The sequence below is a fragment of the Schistocerca nitens genome, chromosome 2 (assembly GCF_023898315.1).
Source record: "Schistocerca nitens isolate TAMUIC-IGC-003100 chromosome 2, iqSchNite1.1, whole genome shotgun sequence".
In the NCBI taxonomy this organism is placed as follows: Eukaryota; Metazoa; Arthropoda; class Insecta; order Orthoptera; family Acrididae; genus Schistocerca; species Schistocerca nitens.
Window position 1 is genome coordinate 427,778,429 of NC_064615.1, and position 20,758 is coordinate 427,799,186.

A 20,758-nucleotide genomic window follows, 5' to 3' on the forward strand; every position below is an offset into this window, starting at 1 on the left:
AAGCTGCTACTCCTGGCGTCATAGCGTTGGGAGCCATCAGGTGTGACTTCGGATAACGGCTTGAAGTGACTGTGGGAACTTGACGGCACAACAGTACGACACGAACAACCTGCACCCCGTTATGTTACCTCTTACGCAATGGTATCCTGGTGTCATTTTTCAACACGGCAGTGCTCATCCACACGCATCGTGTTGCTCTGTGAAACGGCTGCGTGATGTTGAGGTACTCCTGTGGCCAGCAAGATTCCGAGATCTTTCGCTGACAGAGCAGGTACGAAACCGTCCTAGACGTCAAATCCGTCCCACTGCTGGTATCCAGGGTATCAAGGACCAGGTACCACAGATGTGGGTCAGCTTGCCTCAGAAGAGAAGACAAGAGCATTATGACAACCTTTCCAACAGAATCTGTGCATGCACCCAGGCTACGGGGTTGTAAGTCATATTGATAAATGGGCTCATACTGCCAAGTTCTTTGCAAATGTGGCTCGGTTTTGTAATCACTGCAATAACAACGTGGATCCTCTCAACCCGTTTTAATTTCGTTTTCTCCTCCCTTTCTGGGTTCTTCGCTTTCTTTTGTCGGGCTGTGTATTTTCTGCTATGTTTGGTACGTATTTTTGACGCTTCAGCTCTATTTGTTAGCCCACACCTAACTGTAACTTCAAATACGTAACCCCTGTCTTTGAGTAGGACCACATACTATACTGTCATAGTCATTAATTTCTGCATTTATTGTCACGAGTTTCCACATGACAACTCTTTTTACCTTTGGTACACAGCAAGCTGAGGAGAAAGCAGTACGTTTTAAAAATGATAAAGTGCAGCAAATAATCGTCTTCGTTTTTGCAGGTTTCATTTCGCAAATCCAGATTTCGGCTAATACCCAGCCATTATCAGTGCAAAATTTTCTAGTCTCAGTGCACGTCAGTTCCGTGTTGTTCGGGCGTCAGTCGCAGTTCTTTGAATAATGAGATTATTCAAAGAACTGTGAATGACGCCCGACGTTATCATTCCTAAAAAAGAAGTCTCCTGAAAAACGCACACGTGGATGGAATCCCTGTGACAGTTACACTGGTGGGTGATTGTAACGTGTTAAAAGATCTCGAAGTCAATTCGACAATGCAACATGATGCTTCCCGACACCTGTACCACCAAAACGACCTTGTTAAACAATGCTGGACGTACCTGCATGTGATGAGAAATGTGAACGCGCAGTGCACCCACGGATGTTTTCGAACATGTTGGTATTGATGGTCAGGGTGTTACAGTCTGGAGAGGCATAATACTGCATGGGGTCTGGCCTCTAGATCTTTGAGCACATAACTGAGCACTAGTGACACCGGTCACAAAAACTGACAACGGCCTGGAGAGCGGTGGGCTGACCACATGCCACTGTATCCTCATCTGGTGACACCTAAGGGCTGAGAATGACACGTCGGTCGTTTGGTAACGTTGGGCCTTCAAGGCTTCTTCGGGTAGTCTTTGTTTTATATTATTTTTGTACCTAATTAGCTTATAATTAGTACTTCCAATTCTTTATTATAAATAGGCGGATTATTGTCTACTGTGTCAACTCCTCAGTCTGTTATACTCTAGACCAGAAACTTTTCGAAATCTGTTTCTGTCCCGAAAAGATTTAATTTCATAATGACATACTGTTTTCTGTAGCTTATGTTGGATAAAATTATATTTTCGTGCTATTTACATTTCGGATTACCATTTCTATAATAAACGCTAACCTAACACCTAGAGTATGTAGAAGTGTGGTCTGTCAAAGGTATGATGTACGAAAATGTTTGGCAATGCTGTCATTATGATTTTTCATTGAGCTAACTGGAATTTTTTTTTATCTTGTTGCAGGCATTCCGACTGTCGTTCACCCCGTCGGCAAAGTGGGGTCCTAAAAACGATAAACGAAGAGGTGAATGGTTAGAATTCAAAGCCAATAAGAAAAGAGAAATTCAACTTAACGATCACGGCCTATTTAAAACACTTATATTTCGATATTTAGGCTGCGGAAGACCTTGAAAAGACACTGGGAGAATTTATGTGTGTACAAATGATCCACATCCCACGAGTTGCGGTGCACTGGCTTTCTCTGACATAAAAAAAGTTCAACTTGATATAATAAAGTATTCCACTGACATATATGGTGAAGAATGAAAATGTGTCGAATCCTCTACATACTGGACTAACAATGCCGTATTACTTCCAAGCACGTTCCTTAGTTTGGACTGGCCACAGCAAAACAGTGATTAAGAGCAGCTGACGTTGTTGAAAAATAAACGGAAGAGCTTTGTAACTGCCCATGACGAAATTAATATGCAAATTTATGCCACGTTACTTCACTCCAGTTGGAAAGCGTTCCAGGAAACATATCTGGGGTATACCATGCTCATTGTCAGACTAATATTAACGCAGTTTGAGAATGGCAGAATTGTGGATGAGTTTGCTGTTTTAATATCTCTCTGTCTGTCGCAAATTCTGCAATACTCAGGAGTAGACAAGCTGGCTGTGATGTGAATCCACTTGCTGTGTTAAGAATACACATGCGAAAGCTTACCTCTATTTCGTAAGGCTCAATTGTGATATTAGTGTAAGTGTAAAGAATGTACAAATTCTTTATTATGTATGTTTCAATTTGATCTGTACCGTGTACACTGATCACCTATTATACAAAGAGGATTTCTGACTGTGACATTACAGCAGAGACTCTACCAAATAAAAATAAGTTTTATGATATTACTATTATCAGACTATCGGGCTGTAAATAATTTGTCATAAGAAATATCACTACAGTAGTTTATATAAAGCTGCGATGATCTATATTTCTAAATATTTTACTGAATTGTCTAAAAATTATTGCTTTGTTAGTTTATTGCGTTGACAATAAATAATTCTCGTAAAAATGGTAGCTTTTTATTTGTGACTGGCACTAATGTTATATAATCTGTTGATTATTTTTCTTCCTTACTTCGGTTAACATATAGGCATAGTCTGAAAACATCAAGAAGAATCGTAAAATTTGATAGAGCATGTGTATGTACTTTCTAACTTCTCAATATACAGACCACTGTGCAAAATGGAAGTGATAAAAGACAGTTATTTTGTTTACCATAGTACAAGAAGTACACTTCTGTGTTTGGTAGTAGAAGAGGCTTCATAGCTTAGCTGTTGAGGTTTAGTTAGGGTTTTTTATAATTATATGGGGGGGGGGGGGGGGGGACACAAACACAAATAATATCAATGAGAATTTTAAAATTTTCCAAGGTGAATTGAATGTTCAAAGATATTTCCGGCTTGAGCTGGTCGTCGTTATCTACACTACACGACATTTCGACTGGGTATCTGTCAGTATTAGATGAGTCATCGAAGCGTAATGCAACCTTCTTGCGTCATGCAGTTTATAAGCACGCGGTGTGCATTCGGCCTATGCGTTAAAATCGTGCTGACAGACTAACCAAACCACCCGGTGGGCAGCGCCCTCGGCGGGGAATTGTGGAAGTAATGCATTATTCCTCAGGGTTGCTTCTCTCCGTGGGGTTCAAAAAAAAATGGTTCAAATGGCTCTGAGCACTATGGGACTCAACTGCTGAGGTCATTAGTCCCCTAGAACTTAGAACTAGTTAAACCTAACTAACCTAAGGACATCACAAACATCCATGCCCGAGGCAGGAGTCGAACCTGCGACCGTAGCGGTCTTGCGGTTCCAGACTGCAGCGCCTTTAACCGCACGGCCACTTCGGCCGGCTCTCCGTGGGGTTCAGCGAGCTCTTTAATTCGATTAGCACAAATCGGGGAAATGACGGAGTTCCAGGTATTACCCAGTGAATTTTATTACAGTTCCTTTCAGTTACCATAAATAAAATAAATCTTTCTGAATAGATACTATTTTTGTTTATCTTTCACCATTCCACAAAAAGGTCAAGATCTGTTTGCGAAAAACGTGCTCATATTTTTTCCATCCAGGTGAGAAAAATCAGTAGCAACAGAATAATATTCCCATGAAATTTCAGAAAGTGTGACAATCTCGTTTTATTCTTTCCACAACCTATGTGACCCTATACTTTCATATACTTTAAGCTTTAATTATTTTCAGTATAATGGACTCATCACCTTCATTTTATAACTATCACAGAAAAAAAGAATGAAAACTTCCAAGCAGCAGTATTAAATATTATGGCTCTTAAACTTACGCACAAAATAATAATTCTTCACATATCCCAATAAATACACTTTCTCTTGTTTAGAATTAGTTACAATGCTGCTTAATTACAGAGACGATGAACAATGAATTAACCTTAACGAAGACTCGAAGTGGGAAGAAACAGAAAAAACCAAATATATTTTCATACAGTATAGGCTTTCACGGTAAGTACTGACTTCATTTGGAACTTCTGGGCTGATAGACCGTAGTCAATGTATAAAACTTTCTCCTAGCTTTTCATCTCCGACTGCTGGAGACATCGTCAGTGGTAAAGCGGCGAACTAGAATCAGAACTCGAGAGAACTCCGAATATACAGATAGTGTAGAGGGCACCACAGTCCATCATATGACGTTGACTACAGTACTATCTCTGGTAATGCTAATATTCTCAATTGAAATTAATCGATCGTCATTCTTATGGTGAAACGTTGATATCCAGATTTTATCTGATTTAACGCTTCGTTCTTTTCTGTTAAAATTATTACGATGTTTACAAATCTCAACAGTCACTCTATAAATGCGCGAATGATAATGTCATGTTTCCGATATGACGGACGTCTCACTGAATGTTATTTCATGATCGCCCTCTTGGTAATCATGTTCCGCTTTGCCACTTTTATCCTTGTGTCTCAGGCGGCAGTGCCTCCTGTGTTCAACCAGACGGGCGTTAACACGTCTTTTCGTGGTACTAGTATAAACCAATCTACAACTATAACGAATGTTATATACCCACGGTGTAGCCAAACGATGTTTATCTTTTGCCGATCTTAAACATTATCTTCCTAGTGTGTCTCAGTTCCCACGCCATACAAAGAGATTTGTAATCTTACTAATGAACGAAAGGAAAACTTTCCCTTTGGTCGGCTGTTGTTCCTCATTAATCCTGATTGTCTCCATAGGGCGAAGTGCCCTATTGATCTGCTTGCCTCATTGTCGACCGTAGATGTTCGACGTCATCTTGTAAATAGCTCAGTTCACAAATTTTGTACCCTTCATCTACCAATGTTTTAATCACACCTCATTTTTGTCTGGGGTGATGGTTAGAATCTTTATGAAGGTAATGGTCAGTACGCGTGGCTTTTTATATTCCCTATGTGTCATTGTCCCGTCCCCTAGTTTGAAAACAGACTCATCAAAAAAATTCAGTTGGTCATTATTCTCCGTTCCATAGTAAACTGGATTTTCCAAATTATGTTGTTGATATGTATCAGGAAAGCATCCAACTCTTCTGCAGCGTGTATTCATACTAAGAAAATGTCATCTACATAGTGGTACCACGTGGCTGGGCTTATACTAGCTGTCCGCAACGCCTATTGTCCAAATGTTGCATGGGGGCTTAATTATAATAAAATGCAAATAATTTTTAAATTTTTTCAGTCGCTGTTTGTCCGATTACGTAGTCTCGTAAACGGTTGGCCCTGACTAGTATTATTACGCAATCTGACTGCATAGAATAACAACAAAGACTGAAATGGAAATTTTCATTAACACAATTAATTAATTAAGTCCCCAGCAACTATAAAACCTACGAAACCAAAGCACAAGTATAACTGTTCTGTGTGTGGAAGTATGACTCAACGTACGCATCTGGCACGGTTCTTCTTCAACAACACAAGAAATTTTAAATATCATTTATACTGAATTAATTAAAGGAAATAGAAATACCATAATTACTCAAGAAAACCAGAATTACACTCTAATACAAGAACACAAGCCAGATGATTTGTTGACTGAACCTGTAATGACGCATTATTTAAGACACTGAAATAATGAAAAAAAAAAACACAGAATATTTTACCTTCATATATTGACGAAAAGCACTCTGATCATTACAGTATTTCCATTCGAACCATCTGCTGTCTATCCCATCAAACAACTGCATAAAACATGGAACAAGCACTCCTTACTACAACATCTGGACAAGCCTTGCCCACTAGCACATCTCAACACGAACTGACTACTACGAGTCCTCGACAAGCACTGCCCACTACGACATCTCAATAATCACTGCCTACTCCCTCGTCTCAACAAGAACTGCCAGTGGAGGCGGCGAAACAATACTCTCTAGCGCGATCTCTGGCGCTGTGGCTCAGTGCAGCCACCTTTCATATGCCCTTCCTCCACGGACTAGAATTTGATGGTATTTTTGCCAGCATTGGTGGTGAAAATACCACCAAATTCGTAAAAAAAATACAGAAAAAAATAAAAGATAAAATTAATACGTAAATATCATATAACTAGATAAAATTTTGGCTTTGCACTGACCTTTCAATAAGCTAATATATAGAATACAGTAAGCAATACAAATTCTTTCATACATGTGACTTTACATAATAGTTGACACAAGTATTATGTGGTTAAACAGTTCAATCAATAGCGTCAGCAATGACGAATATGTGCAGGTAAGAGTCTCATAACTTTTCACAAACAGTAATACACAAAAAATCAGTTTATACAAATATTCACATAAACGCTTTCCATAGCTCAAGAATAAGCAGTTGACAGTTCCAGCAGTAGCACCCAGCAATGGTCAACAGGTGCAAAAACCAACAAGTGACATTTTTTCAGTAGAAACAGTCCATCAGTGGCACCCAGTAATGTTGAATAGGTGCAGACACCAACAAGTGACATCATTTCAGTATAAGCAGTTCCATTAGTGGCACCAGCAATGTTGAGCAGGCGCACACAGCAACAGGTGACATCTTTTCAGTAGAAGCAGTCCATCAGTGGCACCCAGTAATGTTAAACAGGTGCTGACAGCAACAAGTGACATCATTTCAGTATAAGCAGTCCATCAGTGGCACCCAGCAATGTTGAACAGGTGCAGACACCAACAAGTAACACCGTTTCAGTATAAGCAGTTCCATTAGTGGCACCAGCAATGTTGGACAGGTGCAGACATCAACAGGTGACATCTTTTCAGTAGAAGCAATCCATCAGTGGCACCCAGCAATGTTGAACAGGTGCAGACACCAACAAGTGACATCATTCAGCAGGAACAGTTCCATTAGTGGCACCCAGCAATGTTGAGTAGGTACAGACACCAACAAGTAACACCGTTTCAGTAGAAGCAGTCCATCCGTGGCACCCAGTAATGTTGAATAGGTGCAGACACCAACAAGTAACACCATTTCAGTATAAGCAGTTCCATTAGTGGCACCAGCAATGTTGAACAGGTGCAGACATCAACAGGTGACATCTTTTCAGTAGAAACAGTCCATCAGTGGCACCCATCAATGTTGAGCAGGTGCAGACAGCAACAAGTGACATCATTTCAGTAGAAACAGACCATCAGTGGCACCCAGCAATGTTGAACAGGTGCAGACATCAACAGGTGACATCTTTTCAGTAGAAGCAGTCCATCAGTGGCACCCAGCAATGTTGAACAGGTGCAGACACCAACAAGTAACACCATTTCAGTATAAGCAGTTCCATTAGTGGCACCAGCAATGTTGAACAGGTGCAGACAGCAACAAGTGACATCATTTCAGTAGAAGCAGTCCATCAGTGGCACCCAGCAATGTTGAACAGGTGCAGACACCAACAAGTAACACCATTTCAGTATAAGCAGTTCCATTAGTGGCACCAGCAATGTTGAACAGGTGCAGACATCAACAGGTGACATCTTTACAGTAGAAACAGTCCATCAGTGGCACCCATCAATGTTGAGCAGGTGCAGACAGCAACAAGTGACATCATTTCAGTAGAAACAGTCCATCAGTGGCACCCAGCAATGTTGAGCAGGTGCAGACAGCAACAAGTGACATCATTTCAGTCGAAGCAGTCCATCAGTGGCACCCAGCAATGTTGAACAGGTGCAGACACCAACAAGTAACACCATTTCAGTATAAGCAGTTCCATTAGTGGCACCAGCAATGTTGAACAGGTGCAGACAGCAACAAGTGTCATCATTTCAGTAGAAGCAGTCCATCCATGGCACCCAGTAATGTTGAATAGGTGCAGACACCAACAAGTAACACCATTTCAGTATAAGCAGTTCCATTAGTGGCACCAGCAATGTTGAACAGGTGCAGACATCAACAGGTGACATCTTTTCAGTAGAAACAGTCCATCAGTGGCACCCATCAATGTTGAGCAGGTGCAGACAGAAACAAGTGACATCATTTCAGTAGAAACAGACCATCAGTGGCACCCAGCAATGTTGAACAGGTGCAGACATCAACAGGTGACATCTTTTCAGTAGAAGCAGTCCATTAGTGGCACCCAGCAATGTTGAGTAGGTACAGACACCAACAAGTAACACCGTTTCAGTAGAAGCAGTCCATCCGTGGCACCCAGTAATGTTGAATAGGTGCAGACACCAACAAGTAACACCATTTCAGTATAAGCAGTTCCATTAGTGGCACCAGCAATGTTGAACAGTTGCAGACATCAACAGGTGACATCTTTTCAGTAGAAACAGTCCATCAGTGGCACCCATCAATGTTGAGCAGGTGCAGACAGCAACAAGTGACATCATTTCAGTAGAAACAGACCATCAGTGGCACCCAGCAATGTTGAACAGGTGCAGACATCAACAGGTGACATCTTTTCAGTAGAAGCAGTCCATCAGTGGCACCCAGCAATGTTGAACAGGTGCAGACACCAACAAGTAACACCATTTCAGTATAAGCAGTTCCATTAGTGGCACCAGCAATGTTGAACAGGTGCAGACAGCAACAAGTGACATCATTTCAGTCGAAGCAGTCCATCAGTGGCACCCAGCAATGTTGAGCAGGTGCAGACAGCAACAAGTGACATCATCTCAGTAGAACCAGTCCATCAGTGGCACCCAGCAATGTTGAACAGGTGCAGACATCAACAGGTGAGATCTTTTCAGTAGAAACAGTCCATCAGTGGCACCCAGCAATGTTGAACAGGTGCAGACATCAACAGGTGACATCATTTCAGTAGAAGCAGTCCATCAGTGGCACCCAGTAATGTTGACCAGGTGCTGACCGCAGTCCATAAAATTCACTTTCACTAATCACACTGTTCATCAGCAGAAATTAAACATGTCCTATTGGCACCAATCATGTAGAAAAAGTGCAAGTAACAGTCCATAATATTCACTATCACTAATCACACTGTTCATCAGCAGAAATTAAACATGTCCTAGTGGCACCAATCATGTAGTAAAAGTGCAAATCACAGTCCATAATATTCCCTATCACTAATCAGTCAGTTACTCAAAGTTCATTAGCACAAATTAAACATTTCCAAGTGGCACCCATTATGTTGAACAAGTGCAGGTAACAGTCCATAATATTCACTATCACTAATGAGACAGTTCGGTCATGAACAATAGTTTGAGTACACACACAATTAACAAAATTATTATCAATGCTCTTACACTAAACATACAAATCATAATAAATGCACAAATGATATCAGGTAGTTGTCATATTAACTATTACAATACACAAATAGCAGTAAACCTATAATATTTATGGGTGTCAGTGCAAGTCACAACAAACAAGTAAAATAATATTTAGGAGATAGGTTGGTACCAATTTGGGATAGGAAAAGGAAAACACACAAAACACACTCACTCGTCTTTCATCCACATTAAGTACTACTGTGTAATTGAATAGTGTCAACTGTGTAAATGCAATTCTGTCAAAATTTTATGTTCAACTTGTGTAACAAGTAGTAGTGGCAGCAATGTATAACAGTCAATAATAGTTAGTCAACGTCATAGTCATCATGTCAAGACCAATGTTTGCCAAGCCAAATCAAATGTACGGTTGCTGAACAACTGTCAGTGTGCCAAGATATGCAAATGCCTCCTCTCTCAAAAAAAAAAAAGTATGTACTGCTTACTGATTTAACAAAGTGTGTGTAGACAATCTTCCTTCTACTTGAGTGTTATAGTCTGCCATCTTCATCCTCCTTGTTCCATATAGACCAACAAAAAAAATATGCTCCTCACTTACTTTACCTCTTATCCACCAAAACTCCAATAATCATCATCATCACTTAATCTTAATACTTCAATAATACCTCTTACGTCGATACATATAAACCTTATCATGAATATCATTTACCTTTTCTCTTGTCCACCAAAACTCCAGTAATCATCAACTTCACATAATCTCAATACCTCAATAATACCTCTTCAATACGTCGGTACATATAAACCTCAGCACCAATATCATTTCACTTTCGTAACAACTCTTTCCTCTAGTCAGTCTCCTCGAACAAGTACAGACAAAATCCTAGTGCAAACTTCAATTCAGCATCCCATACAATCCGAAGACACAGTGTCCACACACAACCTCTGTGTAATCCATCTGACCCAAATCTTCTACTCATTATAAATTATAAGATACATTTTGGTTCCTTGTCCATCATTAAATAAAAGAAATGCATACATGACCTCTAACAGCCTTTAGTTCGAAGAACTTTCAGTAAGTAAGTACGATTACGAAGTGTTAATGATCGTGATATTTCAGTGTGTACACCACTTCAAAAATTATGGCAAACCTAAGCAAACATGTGGAGTATTTCTTGTGTCAAGTATCACTTCCTATTTCAGTTGCTCACGAAGAATGCTGTGTAATAACTGTCAATGGTCTAAACCTAGTGTTGGTATGTCATGTCGTTAGCTTCCTTCCTATTAGCATAAATTTATACACCTTCCATAAAACCTCCAACTCATGTGACTTCAATGAAGTTTCTTGTACTAATGTCGTTCGTCGAATTATAGCAGTTCATTTTCTTATCTTAAAAATATAAGGCACTGAGCATAAGCAAAACATGCAATAGCGAGTAAATATACCAGTAGAGAACAGAATGTCAACAAGTGGATGCAGCACAATTCCTACAACGAGGCTCTGCCAAGCAAACAATCTATAATTAACACCATAGTGTGGCCTAAACTCCATGTACGTACACCTCATATCAGCATTTCTATATATAGCAAATTAAAGAATAGTTATGACAACAAACAGAAATGTGTAAATATGCAATCCATACGCACAGCAGCAAACATATATCTTACGTAATAAACAAGTCATTATCATCATATCAGCATAAGCAAATAAATGTTCATACGTAATCTTAATAAGTAAACATGAAGGCGCAAGCAGATAAATCACAAAGTATAACCTACATACATAACCATATCAGCACAACTAATCAGGTGACAATTATAATTTAAATAAATAAGCACAACAGGCACATAATAAAAAAAATATGACATCAGTGAAAAGGCATAGCAGCCAAGCGATGCATAATATACATAAGTAACAACACTGTTCATTAATCAATAATTGTCAAAATCAGCAAATGTACACAAGCGCGTCGCTTCACAAGTAAATTCATAGAACATGAAATTAGCACAAAGTATGAATCACGTAATCGCGAGCAGCAAATTACATCTAAAATACGTACCTAAGTGGAATTACGTTACCTGAAAAATAAACTCAATTAATAGTTACCCTTTTTAATTTATTACTTTTTTTTCTTCGAAATTACATTCTTCCTGAAATTTTCTCCATAGCAAGTCGTCTTAACGTCGGACACGCACAGAATTTACCTGAAGGTCTTAAATATTTTACACAACCGTATCCTGAAAAATACTAAACGTTAATAACGTAATTTATAAAGTCACCATAGCTTTATACAGAATTTAGTCGGAGAAATTAGACTGTGTATTTGTTTACGTCTGTCAGTGCATTCGCACTGAGCGCTCGATCAGCTGTAGACGCGTGACGTAGAAAGTGATTGTTTGCGGTCAACGACTGCCTTGTGCGGCGCGCAGACTTCACTGTTGCTTTGAGTATCTGCCGCCGCCGGAACACGGCGCGGTTTCCTTGCATTCTCCGCATGTTTACGTATAACTGTTGGTTTCTCAAAAGTATGTCATTCCACAAAAATTTTTACGTTCGATATATGATGTATTCCCTTAGAACGCCGAGATTTAAGAGTTTCTACTTCAACAGTGTTATCATGAATGATTTTGCGAACTCTATATGGACCGTTATAAAGCAGAAAAAATTTGCGACACAAGCCTTTTCCTTTGTGAGACAAACGGTGAGACTTAATTAACACCTTTTGACCAACTGACAAAATTTTTAAACGACCAGGACGTTTAGCTGATTTCTCTCTTCTAGCAGCCGCAGATGCAATATTTTGTAGAGCCAGGTTGACAACTTCAGAATGCCGCAGTTTCCGTGAAGGCGGAAAAGGAACGATTTCAGAAATGCGATTTGACGGTGCTTTGTTTTTTAATATCAATAGAGGCGGTAAAGAAGTTGAGTAATTAGGAAGTTCATTCAGAATGTTTTGAAAAATATGAAGATACTGATCCCACGTTCTGTGATTCTGATGACAATAAAGACGACACAATTTATTGATTTCCTTCATCCATCTCTCTGAAGCGTTAGATTGAGGGTGAAAAAGTGAAATAAAAATTGGTTTAATCTTACGACGCCGTAGAGTACGAAGCCAAATTTTAGAGCGAAACTGTGATCCATTATCTGATATAACCTTATCAACATGACCAACTTCTTTAAGAAAATGTTTGATGAAAGCATTAGATACTGAACGAGCTGTTGCTTTGCGTAAATGTGTAAAACACACATATTTTGATGTTAATTCCACCGCTACGAAAATGTACGCAAAACCATTAGTAGAACGAACCACTGGACCGAACAAATCGACTGCAGCCATGTCCTTTAATTTCGCTGGAATGATAGGAAACAACGGTGCTCTGTGAGAAAGAGTTGGCAGCTTAGCCTTTTGACATAATTTGCATTTGGCAAGAACAGATAGAATACGTTTTTCCATATTACTGAAGTAGCAATTTTCTCGTAATTTATGAAAGCATTTTCTGGGACCAAAGTGCGCATAACTGAAATGTGTAAACGAGGTGTGGCCAAATCATCCAATCTAACAAAGCGTCTAAGAAAATTACAGACACGAAGGAAACTACGAACATCACGTTTTGTGGTAGGAACAGCATAATTACGAATAGCGTCTAGTTTCTCTGGATCAGGGAGAATACCTTCTGTAGAAATAATGTAAGCGAGAAATTTCACCTGAGAACGACCAAATTCACATTTTTCCAAGTTCACTGTCATGCCAACTCGTGCAAAAATACGTAATAATGAATCCAAAATTTTTGTATGCTCACTCCAAGAACGTTTAGCAATAAGAATATCGTCAACATATGAAGTAATATTGTCACGAAGATAAACAGGTAAGATTTCGTTTAAACTATGAATGAATGCTGCTGAAGATACAGTAAGTCCAAACGGTAATTTCCAAAGTCACTTTTGGGTAAAACAGTCAAATCCGGTTATTCTTTACCTACTGTCTAGATAGATGGATAGTAGAAGAATTGTTTTTTATTGATACAAAGAATAGTGAAAGAGTAGGCAGCGGTGCAGAAAACTAAAAGGGAAATAGCACCACTACAGCTCGGGGCCCTGTGAGCGCTACGGCACATATTCACTTAGTGTAGTGAATCCCCTGAGGACTTTAATAGCTGCACATAAATTTCAGTTTGTGATTTAGTGGCAAATTTGGCGGAAGTGCGTACGTAAATTGATCTAGCCATGAACATGGAAGTATGTCATTCTTAGAATTGCGAAAGATCTTAAGTTTCCGAACAGTCAAAAAGTGTTTATAGTCAAAGTTTTCTCCTCGTGGCGACAAAGACCTACCGCGTCTGTCCCAGTCCCAATGTCGATTATTGTCAAGTTCCCGCGCCTGGCGCTCTCTTGTTACATCCCGTAAATGAAACAAATTACTTTCTTCAAAGCCCTCTGCTATCTGTGATACTAAAATTCGTCTGCTGTCTTTTCCTACGATTTCGCTTTCAATATATTTGTCTTGCTTTTGTAATGCCTCAAATTCCCTTTTAACGCGTTCATTAAATTTTCCCTGTTTTTCAACATGCTTATTTATGTTCTGGTACTCTTCGGTTTCTGCGCATGGCAATGGAGCTGTATCATCCGAATCTATGTCCCCATTTAAACTAAGACTTGTCAGTTTATCTGGAATCTCCTCATCTCTTTCCAATAAGTTTACGTCTTTCGTAAGTATCGCAACTCGGGTTTCAGTATTAACACATTTGGTAGTTAACTGTTCATATTGTTGCGTGAAGTTATTTGTCCTGTCATTTAGTACTGATTCCTCGATTCTTTCAAATATTTCTTCCTTATCGTGTGCACATTGTAAATTTAACTCTGAAAATTTTTGTACTATCACGCGATCTCTTTCTTCCTGTTCTCTATCCTGTTCCTTTTGTCTAATTTCTGTTGAAATTAAAGTATTATTGTGAGCATTCAAAATCGATTGTACTTCTTCTCTAATTTCTTTCTTTGATTCGTCTTTCATGTTTTTGAAACATGTCCCTGTTCGTGAGCCTAACTGTTTTTCCATTTTTTCCATCTCGGTTTTAATTGTTCCTATTTGTGAGCCTAACTGTATTGTCAAAGTTTCTATCTTCGTGTTAATTCTTCCTATCCCTGTTTTTAATTCAGATTCCAACTGTGATCCCAAATTTAATATTGCACTCATTAACTGCTCCATATCTTTTGTCGTTAATCTCGTATTCTGAAAATTTTTTGATTGTGAAAAATTTTGAACTGCTTCCGGACTATTTTTCCGACTTATTAAATTGTTTTCCACTTCATTATTCATGATACTGTTTTCCTCTGTTGGCGAGTTCGCCATGTTAACAATTTCGTCATTCTCACTATCCATCATTTTTGCCTTTTTCATCGATCGCGTAATCATTTACAAAACATACAAAACTCGTCACTATATGAAAATTACACACAATGACACTTTATCTCCAACAATACCATTCACACGAAATGTTTCCCTCAAACACGATTAACGAACAATTGAAATCTCCCTAACTGCACAAAATTATCAAACCCGTATACAAGATAACAAAATTAAATTTTGCAAAATAAAAATACCATTAGAAGAATGACAATTACCAAATCTACACATGCAATATAGACTACAATTACTAAACTACAAATTACTACAACAATCCTACTGTCTACTATTTCTACAATCAGAAGAATTCCAAGGGACGATCCGAAGCAGCGGTCGCCACGTCCATGGCGGCTTAATTATAATAAAATGCAAATAATTTTTAAATTTTTTCAGTCGCTGTTTGTCCGATTACGTAGTCTCGTAAACGGTTGGCCCTGACTAGTATTATTACGCAATCTGACTGCATAGAATAACAACAAAGACTGAAATGGAAATTTTCATTAACACAATTAATTAATTAAGTCCCCAGCAACTATAAAACCTACGAAACCAAAGCACAAGTATAACTGTTCTGTGTGTGGAAGTATGACTCAACGTACGCGTCTGGCACGGTTCTTCTTCAACAACACAAGAAATTTTAAATATCGTTTATACTGAATTAATTAAAGGAAATAGAAATACCATAATTACTCAAGAAAACCAGAATTACACTCTAATACAAGAACACAAGCCAGATGCTTTGTTGACTAAACCTGTAATGACGCATTATTTAAGACACTGAAATAATGAAAAAAAACACAGAATATTTTACCTTCATATATTGACGAAAAGCACTCTGATCATTACAGTATTTCCATTCGAACCATCTTCTGTCTATCCCATCAAACAACTGCATAAAACATGGAACAAGCACTCCTTACTACAACATCTCGACAAGCCTTGCCCACTAGCACATCTCAACACGAACTGACTACTACGAGTCCTCGACAAGCACTGCCCACTACGACATCTCAATAATCACTGCCTACTCCCTCGTCTCAACAAGAACTGCCAGTGGAGGCGGCGAAACAATACTCTCTAGCGCGATCTCTGGCGCTGTGGCTCAGTGCAGCCACCTTTCAATGTCTTCATAAACAAATCGGCCACTGCCCATAACCACCCCGTTAATTTACTCATAAAAACCACTATTGTACTGAAAATAGGTTGTGGTGAGGCATTGTCTGAATGACTCCTGTGTAGCTGCTGGAAAAGTATCTGCTATGCGTGAGATGACCACGTTCACCGGAATCATGGTAAATAACGACATATCAAAACTAAGAAGAATATCACCTGGGACCACGTGCATTTCTTTTAACGTGTCAATGAAATGACACGAATTTTCAATAGGACTGTCAGTTCCACCAATATAGCTTTGCCGCAATGAGGTAAGATGTCTAGCTAAATGGCAAGTGGTTGACATTTTAGCACTCATAAGTGGCCCCAGAGGATGCCATACTTTTTGCACCTTGGATGATCCACATGTGGGTACTTTCCTGTTTTGCAGAGTAGCTGCTTATCACCATAAGGGAAGAAGACTCTTTCATCAATCGATTGGTGACTTTCAAAATCTTCGTAGGCGGATCCTTGTTAAGTTTTTTTTATAATTGGTGTGATCCAAAATATTAGATCTTTACATAACAGACCTCAATCTCCATCAGGACCGTGACATTGCCCTTGGCTGCGCTAAGAACAATAATGTTATTATCTGCGTTGCTGTCCCTCAGCGCCTTCCTTTGTGCCTGGGACAAATTACTGATAGGTGTTTGCATGTACGTAAAATTCCAGCTGTTCCATCCTAATCACACAAGAGGACTGCTGTAGAAGCTGACGGATGCTCACCTCATTATTTGCTGTAATTTCCTCTGTGTGTACTTTTAAAGGCGTCGCAGCAAATTTACCTCCTTTGGCTAGTATAGAAGTTTCAGCTTCTGTCCAAACCTGTATCAGACAGGTTAACAATAGTTCGAGAATTAGCCTCAATTGAAGCTACTGACATGTTCTTCTGCATACTAGCAAACTTCTTCTTCTGTCTGTTACCTGATATCTCAGGACTGATTTCCATAGTCCTGAACGTTAGGTGGTCAATCTTATTCCAGTCACAACACTGCATAGTATCAGTAACAAATAAGTGGAGCTTTGGTTCAAATGGCTCTGAGCACTATGCGACTTAACTTCTGAGGTCATCAGTCGCCTAGAACTTAGTACTAATTAAACCTAACTAACCTAAGGACATCACACACATCCATGCCCGAGGCAGGATTCGAATCTGCGACCGTAGCGGTCGCTCGGTTCCGGACTGTAGCGCCTAGAACCGCACGGCCACTCCGGCCGGCAGTGGAGCTTTAGTAGCTTACTGTTGATTTACGTCAATCTTCACCGCGTCTGGTAATTCTCTTCTCGTAACACTGCTGATTAAATACGGTTTTAAATACGGCCAGGCGCGCCTAGCAAAACATCCCCTTCACCTTCAAAAATTTCGAAACCGTTGCAGTGTCCCTGCAGCGTAACAGGAAGTTGAGCTTAACCATTTGTTCTGCTTTCTTCTCGTGTATTCCTCAAATCGTCGGACCGATACTGACATATCCTCCCCGTAGAGGCGTTTAAGCATACAATGTAGGCTCCTTCGCTGTGGGATTCCGAGTTAGACCCCCACTCGGATCTCAGGGAGGGGAGACGTGTAAAGAGATCGAATAACTAACGAAACAGTGACATACTACAAATCGGAGAGAGGAATGTCAGGAGTTTCGACCTTATAGGGAGACTAGAAAATCTGAAAAAGGAAATCCATAGCTTGTCTAGATATAATGGGTGTCAGTGAAGTGAAATGGAAACAGCATAAAGATTTCTGGCCAGACAAGTGTAGGGCAATATCAACAGCAGCAGAAAATGGTATAACGAGAATAGGAGTTCTTATGAATAGGAAGATAAGACAGACAGTGAGACACATGAACAGTTGTTCTCATTAAAATGTACAGCCAACCACAACCAACAACAGTAGTTCAAGTATACATACCGATATCACATACAGAGGATGAAGAGACACAGGGCGTATATGAAGACAACTGAACGACTAACTCATTGTGTAAAGGGATATGATAAACGCAATCTTAGGGAACTGGAATGCGGTTGTAGGCGAAGGAGCAGATGGAAGGGTTATAGAAGAATATGGGGTTAGCAGTAGGAATGAGAGAGGAGAAAGACAAATTGAATTCTGATATAAATTTCAGCTAGTAATAGCGAATACTCTTTTCAAGCATCAGGAGGAGGTATACTCGGAAGACGCCTGGAAACAGGGGAAGATTAGAGGTGGATTATATCATAGTCAGACAGAGATCCTTAAATCAAACATTGGATTCTAAACCGTACCGAGGAACAAATATGAACTCAGGTAACAATTTAGTAATGACGAAGAGCAGACAGAAGTGTAAGAGACTGGTCAGGAAGAATCAGTACGCGAAGGAGTGGGTTACGGAAGTATCAAGGAATACATAGGCTCTAAGTTCTCTAAGTCTATAGATATTGCGATAATAAATAGCTCGGTAGGTAATCCAATTGAAGAGGAATGGACATCTGTAAATAGGGCAATCACAGAAGCTGGAAAGAAAAACATAGGTACAAAGAAGGTAGCTGCGAAGAAACCATGGGGAATACCTCAGTTGATCGACTAAAGAAGCAAGTACAAAAATGTTCAGGGAAATTCAGCGATACCAAAGCACAAATCACACAGGAATGAAATAAATAGGAAGTACGAGGAAGATAAGTTGAACTGGACGCTAGAAAAATGTGTCGGAAGGACAGACTCAGCACAAAGAAAAGTCAAAACAACCTTCGGTAAATTAAAAGATGAACAGTAACATTAAGAGAGCAGTGGGAATTCCACTGATGAATGCAGAGGAGAGAGCAGATAGGTGAAAGAGTATACTGAAGGCCAATATCAGGGGAAAGAGTTGTATGATGCTACAGAAAAAGAAAGAGGAGTCGATGTAGAAGAGATATGGGATCCAGTATTAGAATCAGGATTTAAAAGAGCTCTAGATGTCTTAAGATCAAATAAGGCAGAATGGATAGATACCATTTCATCGAAATTTCTAAAATCATTGGGGAAATTGCAACCAATCAAATATTCATGATGGTGTTCAAAAATCTATGGGACTGGCGACATACCGCCAGACTTTCGGAAAAATATCATCCACACATTTCAGAAGATAGCAAGGGCAGGTAAGTGCGACAACTACTGCACAATCATCTTAACTGCTCATGCATCCAAGCTACTGACAAGAATAAGATGGAGATGAATGGAAAAGAAATTGAAGATATGGCAGATGACGATCAATTTGGATTTTTTGGATTTTTAGATAAGGTAAAAGCACCAGAGGGTCAGTCTTGACATTGCGCTTGATAAGATTTGTCGACATTCGAAAAGCGTTCGACAGTGTAAAATGGTTTAAAATGTTCGAAATACTGAGAAAAATAGGGGTATGCTGTGAGGAAAGACAATACAGTATGTACAGTATGTACAAGAACCGAGGGAACAATAAGATTGGAAGGCCAAAAACGAAGTGCACGGATTAAAAAGATTGTAAGACTGGGATATAGTATTTAAACCGTACTAATTAATCTATACTTCGAAGAAATAATGACGGAATTAAAATAAAGGTTCAAGATTGCGATTGAAATTCAGGGTGAAGGAATACAGTGATAAGACTCTTTAAGGACAATGCTGTCATCAATGAAAGTGAAGAAGACTTATACGATATGTTGAGTGGAATGAACAGTCTAAAGAGTACAGAATAAGGACTGAGAGTAAATCAAAGAAAGAGGAAAGTAATGAAGTAGCAGAAAAGAGAGTAGTGAGAAACTTAACATCAGAACTGTTGATCAAAGTAGATGAGCTTCAGGAATTCTGCTGCCTTGAAAGTAAAATACCCCATGACGGCCGAAGTAACGAGGACATAAAAAGCAGACAAGCAAAGGGTATTGCCGGACAGAGAAGACTATTAGTGTCAAACATAGGCCTTAGTCTGGGGAAGATATTTCTGGCAATATACGTCTGGGGCACAGCATTGCATGATAGTGAAACATGGACTGCGGAAAAAACCTGAAAAGGAGAGAATCGATGCATTTCAGATGTGGTGATACAGAAGAATGTTGAAAATTAAGTGGACGGATATGGTAAGGAATGAGGAGGTTCTCTGGAGAATCAACGAGGAAAGGAATATATGGAAAACACTGATAAGAAGAAGTGACAGGATGACAGGAGATGGTGTTAAAACATCAGGAAATAATTTTGATGGTACTAGACGGAGCTGTAGAGTTCGAAAACTGTAGAGGAAGACAGAGAGGAATGTTGTTGTTTTCATCTTCAGTCCGAAGACTTGTTCGATGCAGCTCTCCACCCTGTTCACCTTCGAATAACTATTACAACCTACATCCTTCTGAATCTGTTTACCGTATTCATCTCTTGGTCTCCCTAAACGATTTTTAATCCCCACTCTTCCGCTCAATACTAAATTGGTAATCCCCTGATGTCCCAAAATGTGTTCTACCAACCGATCCCTTCTTTTGGTCAAGTTGTGTCACAAATTTGTTGTCCTCCTCATTAACGACATGATCTACTAATCTAATCTTCATCTTCTTCTACAGCACCACATTTCAAAGGCTTCTAATTCTCTACTTGTCCAGACTGTTCATCGTCCACGTGTCACCTCCATACATGGCTACACTCGAAACAAATGCCATCGGAAAAAATTTCTTAACACTTAAATCTGTATT

The 20,758-nt window shown here is 39.4% G+C and overlaps 1 protein-coding gene across 2 annotated transcripts in view; it reads left to right on the top strand.

Moving 5' to 3' along the window:
- The window catches only part of LOC126236294 (sodium-dependent nutrient amino acid transporter 1-like), a 180,360-nt gene extending 177,526 nt beyond the window's left edge, over positions 1-2,834 (top strand). For both annotated transcript variants that reach the window (XM_049945484.1, XM_049945485.1), the window contains one exon: positions 1,861-2,834. In XM_049945484.1, coding sequence (XP_049801441.1) covers positions 1,861-2,028 — 168 coding nt within the window. In that variant the 3' untranslated portion in view covers positions 2,029-2,834. The remainder of the gene's footprint in view (positions 1-1,860) is intronic.
- Positions 2,835-20,758: the final 17,924 nt, after the last annotated feature.